We start from the raw sequence: 16882 nt of genomic DNA on the forward strand, positions 1-16882 counted from the left end.
CCACCCCACTAACTGGTGGCTGGGGATGGCAGCCGCAGGGAAAATCTCTGGGAGAGCAGAGAAGCCTGGGGAGCACTGGGAGAAACTGGTGCTGGGACTCAGCAGGTGTCTTGGTGCAGCCGGTTGTGCCAGAGGCCTGCCTGGGGGGACGTGGCTGGTTCCTGGGCACCGGGGCATGCACCGGTGCAGTGACCAATGCACCGACCTGCTCACTGGGAGGAGGGTGGCCTGGGGGAGTGGGCATCAGCCCTCCCTGCCTGCAGCGCTCTGCCCTGCCTGGTAACGCCCAGCAAGAGAAGGGGCTGCATGGGAAGGTGCATTTGCCCCTGTGGATGCAGCATCTCTGTGCTGGGAAGGGGCGTCACAGGAGGGACAGAGCGGTGGGTCCTGCCTTGTCCCCGAGGGGTACGGCAGGGGTGTGCCCTTGCTGCCTTAAGGACCTGAGCACCCTGGTCCCTGCTGTGCTGGAGCAGTGGCCCACTGTCTTGGTGCGATGTGCCCCGTCAACCACGGGGCAAAGTGTGGCAGCAGCCCCTGATCCCCATCAGCATCTCTCCAGGAGCCTGGCTTTGCACAGCCAGTGCCGCTGCCTGGCTCAGCAGCGAGGGCTCCATCAGCCCCGAAACCAGACGGCTGCGTTACGGGGTCACCAGGAAGCCCACGCTGGAGCAGCAGCCCAAGGCCCCCTTCCCGATGGATGCACCTGGTTCCAGTTGCTCCCCTCCCACCAGCTCTGTTACATGGGGAAGATGGTAATTAAGAGAACTTTTCTAATTCCTCTCTCGTTGTCACAGCCCTCCTGCTGTCTGTACCGTCCCGCTCAGAAACAGCAGCCACCTCCCTCGCCTGGCCCACGGTTGGGAGGGAGGGGAGGCTGGTCTGGGATCCAGTGTGGTGCCACGAGACCTCTGACCATGGGGTGCATCCCAGCAGCTTGTGCCTGTGCACACGCTGGGGGTCTGCAGCCCCGAAATGCTGCACCCGCCAGAAACAGCTTTGCTTCCAGCCCTGTCTGCAGGAGACGTGGCTGCGCAGTCCTCACCGGGGCTGTTAAGACCCCCGGAGTGGGAGCTAGCGTGGACATGACCAGAGGGGGACGTGTGTGGATCGGCAGGGGTGGGAGTAAGGGCTCTGATGTGACAGTGCTGCCCTTGAGCCTCGTGCCTGTCCTCGTGTGTGGTGGTGTGCCTTGACGTGGGCACAGGCAGGCTGGTGTCCTCAGGGACCCCACCGCTGTGGTCCGCAGGGTCACTGCGGCTGGCCGGGACGGGCTGGCTGCTGAAACCCGGGCAGGTTTACAGGGCTGGCATTGGGAAGGCAGCTGGGGAGGTGTTTCGCTCTGGTGGATACTGCAAATGCTGTTTGGTTTTATGCTTTTTCTTTCAGAAATACGTATAACTTTATTCTAAAAAAAAAAAAAAAAGCTAGCATAAAGGTTATTGGTTTGCCTTGTCTCGGCGGAGGTGAATCCAGCAAGGCTGGGCTACTTCTGCATCCCGATGGCGACCGATTCAAATGGAGCAGAGCATATACAGATAAATCACTTGTCTGTCTGCAGCCCGTGACCAGCCGGTGACGGCCGGTAATAGGAGGGGTGCTTGTCGCCAGGCTGGTTTGGGGGCCGATACCAAAGCTGCAGGAAGATGGCACGGATTTCCCATGGCAAGGTTTCACTTGTACTTCCCTGGCAAGAGGTGCAGCCCGTGACAGCCCCGTACTGCTGGCTGTAGAGAGGGCAGGGAGAGGCAGTGGGTGGAGAGACCAGAACAGATGGTTTGGGCAGGAGCACCGAACACCATCGCGGTGCTGCTGATTTGTCACGTGTGAGCTCCAGCCAGCGCTGAAGGCAAGGCAGAGACAGGTTGGATACAGCGTGTGCACCTGATGGATGAGTTTTATCAAGTACTACAACAATCCAGAAAATTCTGCACCAACCCCAAGGGTGCTTTGGAGACCAAAGGTAATATTTCACTTTTCTGCCTCTCCTGTCTTCCCCTGTCAGATCAGATCAACTCTGAAGGGTTCCTTTGTACAAAATCCAACCCAATGTTAAGCACTGAATATATATTAAAAAAAGCATAAATGGGTAAAAGCTGAACTGCAGCCCTGTCCTACCTGGTAAAAAGCCATTGACTTCTGTTTTTCCTGGAGAAGCAACCAGGAATAAAGTCTGAACAAAACCAGGGAGACAAGTAGAGGTAACCTCAGCTGAGGGGAGCATGGGCGTCAGCAGCAGTCCCCTTGGTCCCGACAGTTGAGACACGTTTTGGACACTCACCTGGGATCCCCAACAGCGATGCACAAAGCCTGTTCCATGTAACAATCAGTTTATTGCTTTGGTTTTTGCATTTCTGAGCTTGCTTCCAAATCTACAGTCAAGATCTGTCCCTTTGCTTTACCAGCATAAAACTTCCACAGGCGTCTGTTGGAAGGCAGCCGGCTGCCAGAAGTCGCTCTGGGTGAAGCTGACGAATCCAGGAGACAGCGTGGTCTGGGAGCAGCCAAGTAAAGCAGCACCTGCAGGCAGTCTCTGGGGACGGAGCGTGGAGGACTCGGGAGCTGGAGCATGCTACAGCAGCTTCCAGGCGAGCGGTGAGCCCGTGCCGTGTTCTGGAGGGGAGGCCCTTTGGCAGGGGCAGCAAGCAGACCCCAAAGACTCGTTGTCCCCTCTGCTCACTGCATTGCGCTATTCCTGCTCAAGGAAACCATGGCACTGCCGTGGTTCCACCATGCTCACACCTAATGTCATCGTCTGACCATGTACGCACCCACCTGGGGGGCTGTACCGGGGCACAGGTAGATACTTCATCTACTTCTCCTTGGGGTGGATGTTAAAAATCCGAGAGGTCTAAGAAAAGGCCTGCGAGAATGGCAGGCAATCTGGGAACGAGGAGGAGTCTTAAGTCACTTGCAAGCTGATCACTTAAATCAGGGCTGGCCGTTTTTCTGAAGAATCTCTCTCGCTCAGTGGTGAGAATCAGGGAGCACAACGCATTTGGCTGGCCTCAGCAGCCAGTCTTAGCGAACTGCAAACTATAAAGAACAGCCTGGATCTTTCTAAGAGGACATGTTGTTCTTGCCAGTGATACTGGTGAGGAATTTACTGGAAATGCACTGTAACTTTTGCTGATATTAACTGGTTTTAAAAAGAAAAGGCTTTTAATGTACCCCAAAACTGGATTCTCTCCCTGGGAAGGGTTAAGGCCAGAAAAAGCTTTTGTTTTGAGTTGGCAATCATTGTCCAGCTGAGAACAGGAGGGAATATCACAGTTGTGAGGAGGTCAGAGGGGTGTGGGGAGGTGCTGAAGGGCACCACCCAAGGATCGAGTGTTGGGAAGTCATTTCTGGAAAATGACTCTTCGTACTGAAGAACTTGAAATAGATGTGCTATGACCCTTGGATTTCTCTCCAGCACCATGTGCAGAGAAGTACAAGTCAGGAGGAATCGGGACAATGTACCCACCTCAGCCTCAAACACTGTTTAAACAAACAAACAAACCAAAACTTCTACCCATGGGCAGGGTGTCTTGACCAGTGCCCCAGACTGGGCAATCCTTCCTTTGCCCCCAGAACGATTTGGGGCCTAAATGACGGGATTTTCCCAGGTGAGCTTTATCCCGGTGGTTCCTCTTTCCCCTCCCAGCTGCTGCGTAGGTCTGTCAAGGAGGAGATGCCTCTTGGGTGCCAGCCCGTGGCGTCATGCTCTCCCGCTGCTGCAGCCTCTCCAGCAGGAGCAGCACGTTGTCGGTGAACTCGTTCCGCTGCCTCCCCATCCCACTGAGTTTCACGGGCCGCAGGCTGGTGTGGGGGGGCTCGTACTGGTGAGGGCAGCAGACCTCATTGAGGAGGAGCCAGGTGCTGTCAGGGTCCACATGCATTAAGTGGAGGAAAACACTTTGGAGAACAGTGGGAAGAAAGAGAAGAAGAGTAAGGAGAAGGCCTTTTGCTTGGCACCCAACAGGGTCATTAACAGAGACCTATGGAAAGCTTTGTTGCTGTCTGCAACCTCTGACAGTTGAACAGACTTGGAGGCTCATCCTCCTTTTTTACAAAGCAGGATTTTCTTTTTAAAAAAAAAAAGCAACAACAACAAACCTTCATTAACAATAGAATAGAGGAAGAGAGGAATGACAACTTCCTCTAATGCTTTACTGCTGTGTTGATGGTTTTCACTTTGAATTTCAATACCCGAGGTAAGATGGGGGATTTGACTTTTGAGTATGCACTTCACACTTCTGAATCCAGCTGTGAGCTGCTGTAACAAAGATGGTGCAGGACAGTCTTGCTGGAGAGCAGGAAGCTCCTAGGAGCAAAAGAGCAAATGGCTGATTTGCATGACCTACACTTATTCATTTCTTCCTGCCAGGTCTCATTGTCAGTAACCTTTGGGCTTGGCTAGGTCCGTGTCAGATACACGGAAGGCGTATTAGGCTTAACTGGTATTAAGTTCCCTGGCTGTGCCATGTACAAAATTAAACTAGAATTTGCAGGCTGCCCTGACAGCACTGCAAGGCCTCCTCCTGCATGCTGCTGAGTACTGTGCTCCCATGGAGACTATGAGCACCAAGGGTAGGCAGCACTCACCAAACTTACGGGTCAGCTTTCCAAGACCCCAGTAAATGCCTAGCCACACATCTTCAGGTCTCTAGTTTCTACTGAAATCATGGGGCCATGAGGAGAACAACAAACAGCTGGGCGAGGTAATGTGAAGAGAAATCAGAGGGTAGGTCTGTCTCTGTTCCCCCAAGAAGCACAGGACAGAAATCCCCTCTCTAAAATCAAAGATCAACTGCTAAAAAGCCACACAAAATCCAGACCTGATTGCTGTCAAAACTTCTCCCTGAAGAACTTTTATCCCTAAGTGAGCTTGCTTCCTGTGTAGAGCAGGCAGAAATCCCTTTTAGAAGCTCTACCCTGAAAGGGAGTGCAGTGCCATGGGTAACCTGAAAAAGCACAGAAACGAGATGGAGGCACGGGAAAGCTCCCTCATCTCTTCACAATAATCTTGTGGCTGTATGACTCATTACTCCATGAGCAGCCAAAGTTGTTGCTTTTGCCTGTCTGCCATTAACCACTTGCCTGTCTCTCAGTGCAGGTCTCTGAACAGCAATGAGGGAAGACGTTGCCACTGCAAGCTGTTGGCAGTGTCCCCTCCTGAAGGTACTTGCAGTGCCTATCTGTCCGCTCCAGAGGAACCCAGCGTGAATGTGCTCCGAAGTGATAGCTGTGCTTGGCAACGACTGCATCAGCAACATGCCTTCTCTCTGGGGGACGGCCAGATGCAGGTGGGCTCATGGGGCTCTCCGCTCCCCTGGCTTTGTTATTGCAGCTGTGCTGACTGGAAAAGGGAGGACTGGCCCGACCCAAGTGCCAGCCTCCAGGGTGCCAGACTGAGTAAAGTGCAGGCAGGCCCACTGGGGCAGGGTCTAGAGCTTGCACCTGCTGACATCCCTGCACCAGCTCTCCAAGCCCTGCTGGCTGCCAGTGCTCTCCTGGCTCTCCTGGTGCTCGCTTGGCCATGACAGTGTGAGCATGCAGCCGCCTGCCTGCCAGCAAACAGCAGGTCCCAGTGGTTTTCCCTAGCTTTTGATGGGCTGCTGCTGGTGGGCAGCTGCATAGAAATAATCCTCGCTCCTTCTGGCTGGGGTGGATAGGACTGGGCAAGAAAGATGAATTGCTGTGAAGTAAACATGGGAACAGGGAATACTATTCATCTGGCTTCTGCTTCTCCAGCACATGCACAGCTTTACCTCTTATATTCACAGCAAAGATATCCTGCTCTCCAACCTCTTCCCAATCAGCTGCTCTGGAGAGAGCAACCCTCAAGAGATTAGCTGGTCCCGGAGAACTCCGCTGCCTCTTGTGCCCATAATGGCCTGAGGCGTGTGATTATCTCCTGATAACCTGGAGTGCTGTGCAGCTTAAAGAACAACTTGACTTTTAGATTTTCAAACTAACTCTGGGGTAGTTTCTAAGCAACCTGTTTCCATGGCAAAGAATCCTGGGGTTAATCCAGGTTTGTTTTTCCGTTGTTGCCTTTTTTTTTTTTACTTAAATATCATTTTATTGAATTTTGCCTTGTGCAGGTGGCTGGTTTTGGGTACTTCAGCCCAGCTTGTGAATGACAGCTGTCAATAAGTATCCAATAAACTACACAATCAAACCAAAAGAGGTACGCTGCGTAATCAACTTTGGTATCTAAAAAAGTCCAAAAATAGCTCATATTTGTTCCAGTTGTGCTGAACAACTTATTCTACTAGCACAGAGCAGAGTTTGGCTATTCTGTTGCCTTGTCTTTTCCCAAGCTCTAAGCAAAGCCACGGCACAGTGAACAGGCTGGCAAAAGGACAAGTCTTTCTGGCTTTTGCATCTCTACTGAATGTTTATCTAGGTAACAGTTCACCACAGACTTCAGTAAGAACTGGGGAAATTATTTCTGCATCCTGGAAAAAACCCCATTCTTATCCAGACTGTTGACCGAAAGGTCAAATGGTAAATTTCATAGGCTGTAAACATTATTAGGAATTAAGTGTAAATTTCAAAACAGTCACTTAAAACTGAAAAAATGCAGAACTATTTGTGAAGTGTTGACATAAGCCAATGACAACTTCTTAAATTTCTTTTCCTTCAAAGTTCGTTTTGTTTATTTTTTTCTTCCCCAAAGTGAAAAGCTTGTCAGGGAAGATGCAACTTAATAAATTGATGAGAAGCTCAGATTTACATACTGTGCTTTCAGTTTACACCATCTTCCCCCCCTGCCTTGTTCCCAATGCTTGGCCCCCACACCACCACCCCTTAGCTGCTCAAGTGTTTCTGGACACTTTACCCACAGCTGCACTGGCTTATCTTCAATGAAAGCAAAGATGTATCTAGTGTTCCCTAGCCTTCCCAAACTCCTCTTTGGTGTCTTTTTTTCCAAGCTTTGGATAATATTCCTCTCCTGGAATACTCCCAGCAGTCATCTTATAATAAAGCCTATTGTCCCATTTTTCTCTTCCTCAGACATGCTGGTGTTATTTTTTTTCCCAGCGTCTATTTTTGCCTGTTGAGTATTGCATGAAGCTGCAGTTACAAAATTCACTTACTCCCACTGGTTCATCTAATAAAACTACAGGGTCCCAAAAATGGGATTAAGCAGCCTCCTTGGAGCATGATAACATCTCTGGATGACAGCCAAAACTTTTTTTTTTCCTTTTTTGGTGGCTCCAGCACCTTGGCCAAAAATACCTGCTTAGCCCTTTGCATACCTACAGAATCCTCACTTAGTCAGCGCAGGGAGTTATTGGAGCTACACCTGACTTTGTAAGACCTGACCTTGTAAGGCCTGACCTTGTTCTTGGCAGGTCACAACTCATGAGCTGAGTAAGAATCCAAAAAGCTGAGCAAAGGCCAGTTAGTATAAATCAGTATGGCAAGTATTCCAAACATCTTTTTACCTTGTATGATTTCCGCAGTGATAAAGCTGAGTTATGTGACGTATGTTGGCACTCATGCTGTGGCTAAGATTAGTTCTGGTCTGTCTGTTTTTAGAAGCATTTAAAATGCATTTTTTTTCATATAGCAGGCTGATAACATTGCCCTCGCCTTACATGTGACAACGTGTGTCAGTTTGCAGGATTACTTTCAGGCACATGGAGAGCAAGGAAAGGGACCAGAGCTTACAGGAATCTGGTGGTTAAGCAGCTGGAAAAAGGAAGCTGAAGCATGGCTGAGAAGTGATTCTTATCTTGGCGCTGGAGCTGACTGTTATGGTGCAAACTAACTTTGACTTTTCCAAGCTGAAACCTCATATCATGTGTACTATATTTAAAAGTGATTGTGATATGTTTAACTCTGATCCATCCAGGCTCCAGGACCAGGGATCAGACAGGACTAAGCTAAACAAAACACCCCAGAAAATTACAAGTACTGCCATATGCACGGTTAATATCAGGCCAGACACGATCCATGCCTCCGTGCATATATGTGTCCGGCCAACAGAGCTACACATGAGATAGCTGTTCACAGAAGACCTTGCTTTGTTCAGTGAAATATGTAATGTATGGTGCATCAAGCAGTGTAATATGTGGCATTTTTCCCTTAAAATAGAATTAAAAATAATATACAGGAGAAAAACGTTACTTGCCCTGAACTTTGCTGCCCTTTTTCTCCAATAACAGTGAGCTTGCTTCACAATATAGCTTCTAATGACCCTATCACATCATAGGGCTAATTCAGTATTTCCCCCCACCCCTGCTGTGGGGGGAAATTGCACAGCTTTTCAGACTGCTTTGTTAATGATTTAAAAGCTTAAGATTCCAAGTATCTAGATAAATCCTGGTATTCTGCTTTCCATTCCAGCATTGCTTACACAGATGAACGCTTTATTGTATTAAGTGTATGCAAGCCTACAGCAAAGAACCCCTTTGCAGAACAAATGCTGCTGAAGCCTGCTGCGATGCAATAAAAGCCACTAAGGTAAAAATAAACCTGCTCTCACCAGCGCAGGAATACAAACAAAGGTACGGCTACAGAGCACTCTCTGTCCAAGCTGCTGCCCAGCCACACAAAAGCCTTTCACACCCTGCACCCCCTGGGAGGCCTGCACTCAGGTGAAAGGGAATGGGCAGCTTTTCCCTTTTCAACAGCCTGCCCTCTGAAATCCGCAATGCCTGCTGAACCGGCTCACCGCTGGCTTCCTCTCCCCTCAGGGGAGGTGAGGGTTGGCCACACAGAAAGAGGGGGGCTTTTACCCCTGTCCTTCAGCGGAGACAGAGGTGCACGGCTTTCTTACTCACTTCCCATGTTCTGTAACTGGACTCATTTTGTCTGCTGAGATCTCTGGCCTTGTTTCCACGTGACAACATATGACAATAGTGATTTCTTATCCTGACAGCAGGAACATGCTGAGCAGGATTTTGTACACCAAGCAGCAAAGTATGTCTGTCAACACTTCATAGAGCTGATGTGTGTTCACCTAAACTGTTTGTGCTCTTTTAACTTCTCCCAGCCTTCTCAGAGCAAGACTGGTGCCAAGACTGACAGCTTCCCAAACAAACCCCAGTCCACCTGGCAGAGCCTGGGTTGACGTGATCACAGGAGCCCAGGGAAAAATGAAGGATAACAGAAGTAAATCCCCCAGCCTGCAGAAGGTATTAAGTGATAAAATACATGGGAATGTCTGGCACATCCTCTTGCATAGCTGTCATCCCCTCTGCAGTTTTATGCCACCAGTGGGCCAAGAGCCCCAAGTATTCTAGCATAGGAGGCGGTTAGAAAAAAACAAGTAGCACATCTTCCTGCTCTGTCCTCAAATGCATTGCAAGGTCATCTGAAAGTCAACTGTAACTTGTGGGTAAGCTGACCTCTCTAGCTCATTTTGGGTAGTAAATGATACTTCACCAGAGAAAGGGGTTAACTTCCACGAGAGACCCTGTTGTACAGGACTCAAATGTGCCAGAGGGAGGAATGGGAAAGGTGCAAAAGGAAAGGGGTTACCGTGCTCCCTCTGTCCCAGGTTATTTGTACACCTGATACACCTGCATTTAAGAGACATTACCTCTGGGCAGCTTCTTGCAATTTCATGGGTTGCTTGGCACTGAGGTAAATCAGGCAGGCATCTGCCACTTTATTCAGGTCACTCTCACCTGCAGAAATGGAACAGAAGAGAAGGGTAGGAGGTAACTTACTCAGTGGCTGCTGCCTAACAGAATCAGCTCTAAATTGGCAGCAAGAGGCTTCCGAGCCTTTGAACTGTCTGACCCAGAGCTATTCTGACCTCGCCTCTTAAGCATCTTGCTGCAAAGCTAGGAAAGCAATCAGGGGCATTGAGAGAGGAAAAGAGCAACTAGCCAGCAAACCTCCCTCATCAAAGTCAGCTCCAGAAATTTAACCTAAGAGAATTTCGGGGAGTTTCATTCAGTAGAGGAATGTGATGTGCTGCATTTAAAGGGTCACCCAGAGAGCTGCCCCAAAATGGAACCAGTCAAGTTAGCCAGAAGTCTTATCTGGGCTCCAGTTCTTCAGTCAATTAAGAACAAAGCATGGGCCCAACAGGCCTAGCTGCAGCAACCCAGGCACTCCACTTTATACCCACTTCTCATGCACGAGTGAGATGAGCAGTCAGATTCTGCAAGGTGCTGGGAATCTTCTCTCCCATTTGTCTCTTGGGGAGTAAAGCGTGACCAGCCCCTCCATAGAGAGCTCTCAAAGAGGACAGATTAAGGCCCAGCAGGACCTGAATGGGATGAGGCTGGAGAAGATCAGGAGATCAGTCCCATGGGGCAGCAGAAGGATAAGAAGCACATGCAGGCCTGGTCAGTTGAGATGAAAGGAGAAGAGGTAAGTCCGGCAGAGATCTCATACAACCTGTACTTTCCCTGGTACTCACCCATGTCCAACTTCTCGCACAGAGAACCCAATCCCTGCAACACAGCCAGCTGCAACTTGAAGGCAAGCGTGTGGTTGTACACGGGCCCAGCTCTGGCACTTGCAGGGGCCTGGCTGAGGAGGGAACTGGTCAGCTTAGGCAGGACATCTTTGGAGAATCTCTGCCTCAGAAAGTCCCCACACTTTTGAGCCAGGGTACACAGCACCTAGTGGAGAAACATCAGTTACTGGAGGATAAGTGCACAATACAGGTCTGGGAGGAGCTCAGCAGTCCTCACCAGCTCGGGGGATAAGACATTTGTTCTCCCTTGATAATTTTTTTTGCAGTTGAGAGCCATGTGAGCACACCTGCCAGTTTCCCATAATAAGCAGAAGGCGAATGCTCAATGGAGAGGCCGAGTGACCTGCACCTTGCTCTTCGGTTTCACATGGCTAACCCCCTGGGACTGCCCTTCTCTCATTAGCACAGTAAAGGTAAGATTAGCTTGTGAGGTCTTATTCAGAATTGCTGGAGGAGCCTCTGATGGAAAATGCCATTAAAATATAAATCCCCTTTGTGGTGGAAACAGTCCATCTTTACAAGCATGCCAGCAAACAGAAAGGCCAACTGGCTACAGCATAGGGCACCCAGCACTATTGGTGCGTGCCCAGGATAAAAACCAAACTGGCCTAGAGAATGTAAAAATGAAGGGGGGAATCCAAGGGGCCAACCCACGTGGCCAGAACACGGTTCTCTCTTGGAACTTCACTGAGCTCGTGGTCTTAGTGTGCAGGACTGAGATGCTGGTTACGTTGTGTTTGGCTTACACCGATACTACGCTTCCTGTCCCGAGATTTAGGAAGGAAGACGCTCACAGGGGATGTCTTACAACAAAACCCAAACTCAGTACTAATTGTAATGATCCCTTGAACTTTTCAAGAGTTAATTAGTTTTCATGTAGCGATCTCTCCCTTCTTTTAGGGCAGGCACATGTGAGGTATGGCTACTCTGAAATTCCAGTGTACGGCTTCTTGGATTTGGGGAATCAAAACTCTTCTTTTATTCACACTGAAGGATTCTAAAATGAATCTCATTCTGCACAGCAGAGGAAGCTCTGTGAAACCCTGGGACTGGCAACCTCTGGAAACATGCTTTATTGTCCAACTTGTGAGTCAGGAAGAGAATGCAGTCAGTGGACATGGTCAGGAGCTCTTTAATAGTGTTGTTATGAGGCTAAGTCTTTGCTTAACCTCTCTTCTCCCCTGCCAATGCCTCAATCGCGAAACAATCCCTTCTCTTCAGTCTAAGACTTCCAAAAGGGGGTGCTGAGACTGTGGCTCCAGCAAGGGCAAGTTGCACTATGCACAGTGCCTCTGACAGCTGCTTAGGCTGTAAAAGAACTGTTTTCCTCTTCCCTGCAATAACCACTAATATTGCCGTTTCCCCCAGGAAGAGTGTCAAGGTTTTATCTGTGGACAAGCTGCAGTGGGAGTGGTACAAGCCTACCCACTGCAGGGTGGTGACCCTGTGTTCCGAACCACATTTAAAAATCACTCCACAAGCTCAGTGCTTCTCTCACGGGCCACAGCAGTGCCTGAGCCACTTGCCTTCTAAGCACCAGCTTGAAGGCTGTTGGCAGAGATTCGCTGTTGTACCTTGAAGGCTCTGAGCACTGCCAGAGGGTCATCACTAATCAGCCGGGTGACGAGAGCTGGCCAGACACGATGAGCCATGGGAAGCAGATGGTTTCCGTGAGGATGCAGCACAGTTACACAGAGCTCCAGCACGTCCAGGACCTGGGCAGGAGGGGTAGGTAACAGACTTTCAGAGTGCTGCAGTGCCAGCAGCACCAGGCATTCAGGTGGATCCCCAGTGTCACACCAAGGAGCCAGGAGAAAGAAGGGCTTTAATACAAAAGGGTACAGTTTTACCTCAGCATGAACTGGGATTACAGAACAGTCCACAGAACACAGGCCTGTTCAGAAAGGGACAAGTAGCACAGTGACATAACAGAGCCGGGCTGGAAGCAGGGTGTGACTTCTGGCCTGATCCTGCAGGCTGAGCTGTGCACTAGGACCCTACTGCTCCTGTGGCACGGCAGCAGGATCACCCGGTAGGGCTGGGGCCTCCGTGGTAAGAATCTGGGTTATGCCTCACTGCTGCATTTTCTGTCTCGCTTTGCAGTTTAAAAGGAGGCCACCTTCAAAGGATTTTCATAATTAAAAAAACCCCAGGCTTTTAGCCCTGCTTATCATCACCCCAGCAACTCCAGAAGTGTTCATCAGTCGGTGCACTACAGTCTGAGGAAGGGGGATGGGAGGCCTAGATGGGAGAAAGATGCTTCTGCCTCCTCCACCAAAGGCTGAGGCACAAGACTTGACTATCGTGAGCATCAAGGGAAGGTGCCTGATATGAAGCCACCCTTAAGATTCTCTTCAGCCTGGCCGCCATTCCTAAAACATACTCCTCCCAGAAAATTGTCTCCCTTTCTCTTGCCAGAGTTGGAGGGTCTGTCCTGAATAAGCGTATGGCAGCCCTAACCTCATCACAGCAGGAAGCCCAACGTGCATCGTGCATGTGTTGATGAGCTACCAGCCCCCTTCATGGGCACCCCCTGTCCCCTTAAAGCCGGAGTTTACTGACCTTCAGCCGCACTCGGAGGTTCCCGTCGGACAGCAAGTGGATGCACCTCTCCATCACATCTTTGGCCAGCTGAGCATGGCTTGGCAGTGAAGTTTCTCCTTCTGTGGCAGAGTCGTTTGGCTCCAGCTTAGCAAGGGGGGGAATCTCATCTGGAAGACAAAACCGTTACTGAAGCCATGAAAATGACTTGGAAGTTCTGGGAGGTCACAATACCCACCCACAACTACTCTGCAAATTCCCAAGTGAGGCCTTTGGCATTTTTAAACATATCTAGATATAGTCAAGTCTGCGCTTGAGTTGTGCGAGTTAAGCGTCAGATTCAGTTAAGAGTGTGGGACTAGGGAAGGTTTGCTTTCTTTACTGGACAATGCAGTCGGTCTGACATTTGCAGTCTCTCCTCACCATGGACTTATTTCCCATTGATTTTTATTAAAAAATGAAAAGCCTGGGTATTTAAAGGTCAGGATTGCAGCATAGCCCAGTAAAGACTAAAAAGTTCCCTACGTGAATGTCTGCAGGCCCTGCCAAGGCCAAGTGAGAAGGGAGTGGTGGCATCATTAGCCAGGAGAAAATGGTACAGGGATTCCCAAGGGAGGGTGAGGAAAATGCAGTAGGATCCTGGAAAGAGGAAACTTCGGGTCCTGAACCCAAATGGCTGGTTATGAGGTAAGGAAAAACATAGTGTGCTTGTGTCTTAGAGCTAGACAAGCCTTGATCTGCAAACATTTCACTGCCCCCTCGCCCCATGCCTAGAACAAAGCAAGAACACCCATCAGCACCTTACAGGAGTTAAGGTCAGCTCAAAGCAGACTGTCAGGAATGTGCTAGGCTTTCAGCCTGGTCCCGAGTCCCCCATCTGACAAAAGGAAACCTCAGAGGTCGCCGTCTTTCTCCAAGTTGAACATACTCTTCTCCAGTCACGCACAGTACTGACCTGCCTCCTCATCCCCTGCGTCAGGAAGATTGCCCTCTGCGATCTGCTTCTGTCTGACATAGTCGAGGAAGAATCGCTCCACTTCTTGCCTTGTCACCATCTGCTGCCCCTGGGACAAAGTCCTGCTCTGCCACTCGGCAGTCTGCCTTTGTCGGTGTTTCTCACCGCAGGACGATCCAAACCACTGGACTGCAAAAGAGGAACTGATATGTCACTAAGCAATCACGATCCCCTCCTGCAAGTCAGCAAGGTACCAGACTCCGTGAGAGACGAACATGACTCTCGAGTCTCATGGGACTGGACTGCAGAATCGGGCACCTGCTGTCACATCACCGTGACCTCCCTGATGGTAGGAGAATGTTAAAACCCCCGATATAAAAAGGAATATACTCCATGTGCTTCTACAGAACATTTATAAAAGTGGCAAATCCATCCTTTCTCAACCACTACAGGCCACGTTCCTGCAAGTCTACAGGCCAGACAGAAACTGGTTGTGGAGTGCGGAAGCTATTGGTGATCTTTGCTTGAGAGCTGGCTCACCAAGCAAAGCAAAGTTGCCATCACGCTGCAGTACCTCAGCTACTTGAAATCTCCCATGGCAAGTCGAAAGGTCAAGGACAAGTACCCCTAGTTACAGTAAGACTGAATTACGCAAAGTAAACATCATTTAGATACCTAAAGCTGCCATTACTGAGTGGAGGACCCCGAGGAAAGTGGAAGCCTGGTTATTGTAAGACTGATCTAGTGTAGACAGGACATCTTGGATAACGTCTTCTACCAGTGGCAGCAAGCTGGCGTCTGAATGCCTCAGCATAGTGTCCAGGACCTGGGAAGCATGTGGTTGATGTGCCAGCTGGCGCAAATTCAGGGAAATCCCATTCACCAGATAGTCAGAATTCTCATTAATCAAACGCTGCAAGGAGTCATAACTGCAGGCCTCGCATATGTCTACCAGTGTCCCCAGTGCCGTCTCGCTGATGAGCAGAGTCTTGTCACCAGCCTTCTCCAACACAGGGTAGAGAGCCGACAGCAGAAGCAACCGGAACTCCTTCCCGAGGACAGCAGCGAAGCAGCCGACACCTTCCAGCTGGATGCAGATCTGCCAGATGTTGCTGTTCATGGTGCGGGTCGTTACGTGCAGCTCTGGGGACGGAAGGAGAATGCTGCTGCATGCACCTGGACGGGCAGTAAGTCCTGAACGTTGCACAGAGTGCTCATGGCTGATTTCTTCTGCATCAATGCTAGTGATCAAATACCAGTTCGCCTGGTCTGTGTACTCGTCGAGAATGGACATTACGGACCCTTTGAGATCATCCATGTTCAGCGAAACTTCCCTTTCCTGAAGGACATCCACTCCCACTCCAGCAGCTCCTGCAATCAGCTCATTGAGGACCATCGCTGCCTGCTTTCGGTACATGCCAGATTCACCGTACAGCCCCATGAAGTGATCCACAAGCAAATAGAGGTTCCCGTAGTAGCCAAGAACACGACAAACTTGCTGAAGCAGCTGGAAAACTTTCTCCTCCGTGAAGAAGCGGAAGTATTTCTTCTGACACCTGCCTTTCTGCACACCGTGCTGCAAGGAGCCCGAAGGTCTGCACGCGCTCTCGCAGCCCCAGCGTCTGTCTTCCACTATCTTTACATCTGTCACGTCCAACTCCAGAACTTGCATCAGCGCTTTGGACAGACGGTGGAGGTGGGATACGGAGTTAAGGACAATGTTAATCTTGGGGCCCAGCAGCTTCAAATAGCCGAGCAACAAGCTCAAAGTGGAAACCTTACCCGTGTCATCCTGAGAGTTTATCAGGCGAGGAAGAGCTGTGGCAAGGGAATGGAGGTTCTCGGAGAGGACGTCAGCAAGAGCCCTGTTCTGTGCTACGATCCTCTGCTCTGCAATGCCTTGCAGAACCTCGTTACACCTGCTTTGGACTTCGCTGTTTTCATCGTTCACCAGCCCAACCAAGGCTTTTAAAAGATGACTGAACGAGTCCACCAGCGACTGACTGCAGTTCCTCAGTAAGTGGTGGACCAGTTCCACCAGCTCCAGTCTCACTTTCCAGTGGGGGTGAACTGAAGAAAATTCAACTATTTTATGCAGGAGGAGAGAGAGTTTTTCGGCAGTGCTTTTACTCCAGTCAGGTCCTCTGTGGACCATTAGTTCAGATATTCTGCTTTGTTCCGCTGGCAGCTTTTCTTTGTTCTTTGGGATTCTGGCTAGCTGTGCATCAGCCATTACCAAGCCAACAATCAGATAAAAGAGTCTGATGGCAGAAACGGTGGTTTTGTGACCTTGTTTGATGTCTCCAGTAATAACCCGAGACAGCGTAATGGAAATCCCAGGCAGAAAAGAAGCAAACAAATCCCCACATTGCTGTGCCTCGTCTTCATCTAGGTGTCGATGCTCCTGGCAGTCACACTGCAGAACTAGGACCTGTAAGCACTTCAAAGCAGAGATCTTGATTTGCTTTGCTTTTTCGTGCTCTGCTAGGCCCAGAAGCAAAGATACAGCAAATCCTAAGAGAGGAAGGGTGGAAGGTTGATACAAGGACAAGATAACATCCCCGTACGCTGAATGCATCAGGGTGTGGAGCGCCTGGATTACAGCCAGCTTTAGCTCCTCTGACAGCAAGGCTGGTCTGCCCGAGCCGGAAGGGGGAGAGAGGCACGTACAGAGCTCAGAAAAAAGCTCCTGCAGGAGCTCCTGCTTCTTCACGCACGTTGCCGCGAGGACGGAGGAAATGCACTGCACCACGCTCTGCACCAGGCGCTCCCGCTTGGGCCCCGGCACCTTCAGGGCGAAGCGCAGGGGGAAGAGGACGTACTCCTGCAGCTCCTGCAGGGCCGAGGCGCTGACCGCTGCCAGGTGGGCCTGCAGGCGCGCCACGTTCTCCATGGTCTGTGCCCTCGTCAGCTGCACGCAGACGGGGCGCAGGGCCCCGAAGGCCTTCTGGGGTGTG

At 50.2% G+C, this 16882-nt stretch overlaps 1 protein-coding gene across 1 annotated transcript; it reads right to left on the reverse strand.

The window, feature by feature from the left end:
* Window positions 1-2319: 2319 nt before the first annotated feature.
* Window positions 2320-16881, reverse strand: TTI1 (TELO2 interacting protein 1; the record flags this gene model as incomplete). The annotated part of the gene is made up of 7 exons (XM_009279565.1): window positions 2320-3894; window positions 9539-9626; window positions 10370-10574; window positions 12004-12144; window positions 12992-13140; window positions 13926-14114; window positions 14601-16881. Coding segments are annotated over 7 exons (3288 nt in total), but the record flags the coding sequence as incomplete, so codon positions are not given.
* Window position 16882: the final 1 nt, after the last annotated feature.

Source organism: Aptenodytes forsteri, unplaced genomic scaffold (genome assembly GCF_000699145.1).
Source record: "Aptenodytes forsteri isolate BGI_AS27 unplaced genomic scaffold, ASM69914v1 Scaffold483, whole genome shotgun sequence".
Lineage (NCBI taxonomy): Eukaryota > Metazoa > Chordata > Aves > Sphenisciformes > Spheniscidae > Aptenodytes > Aptenodytes forsteri.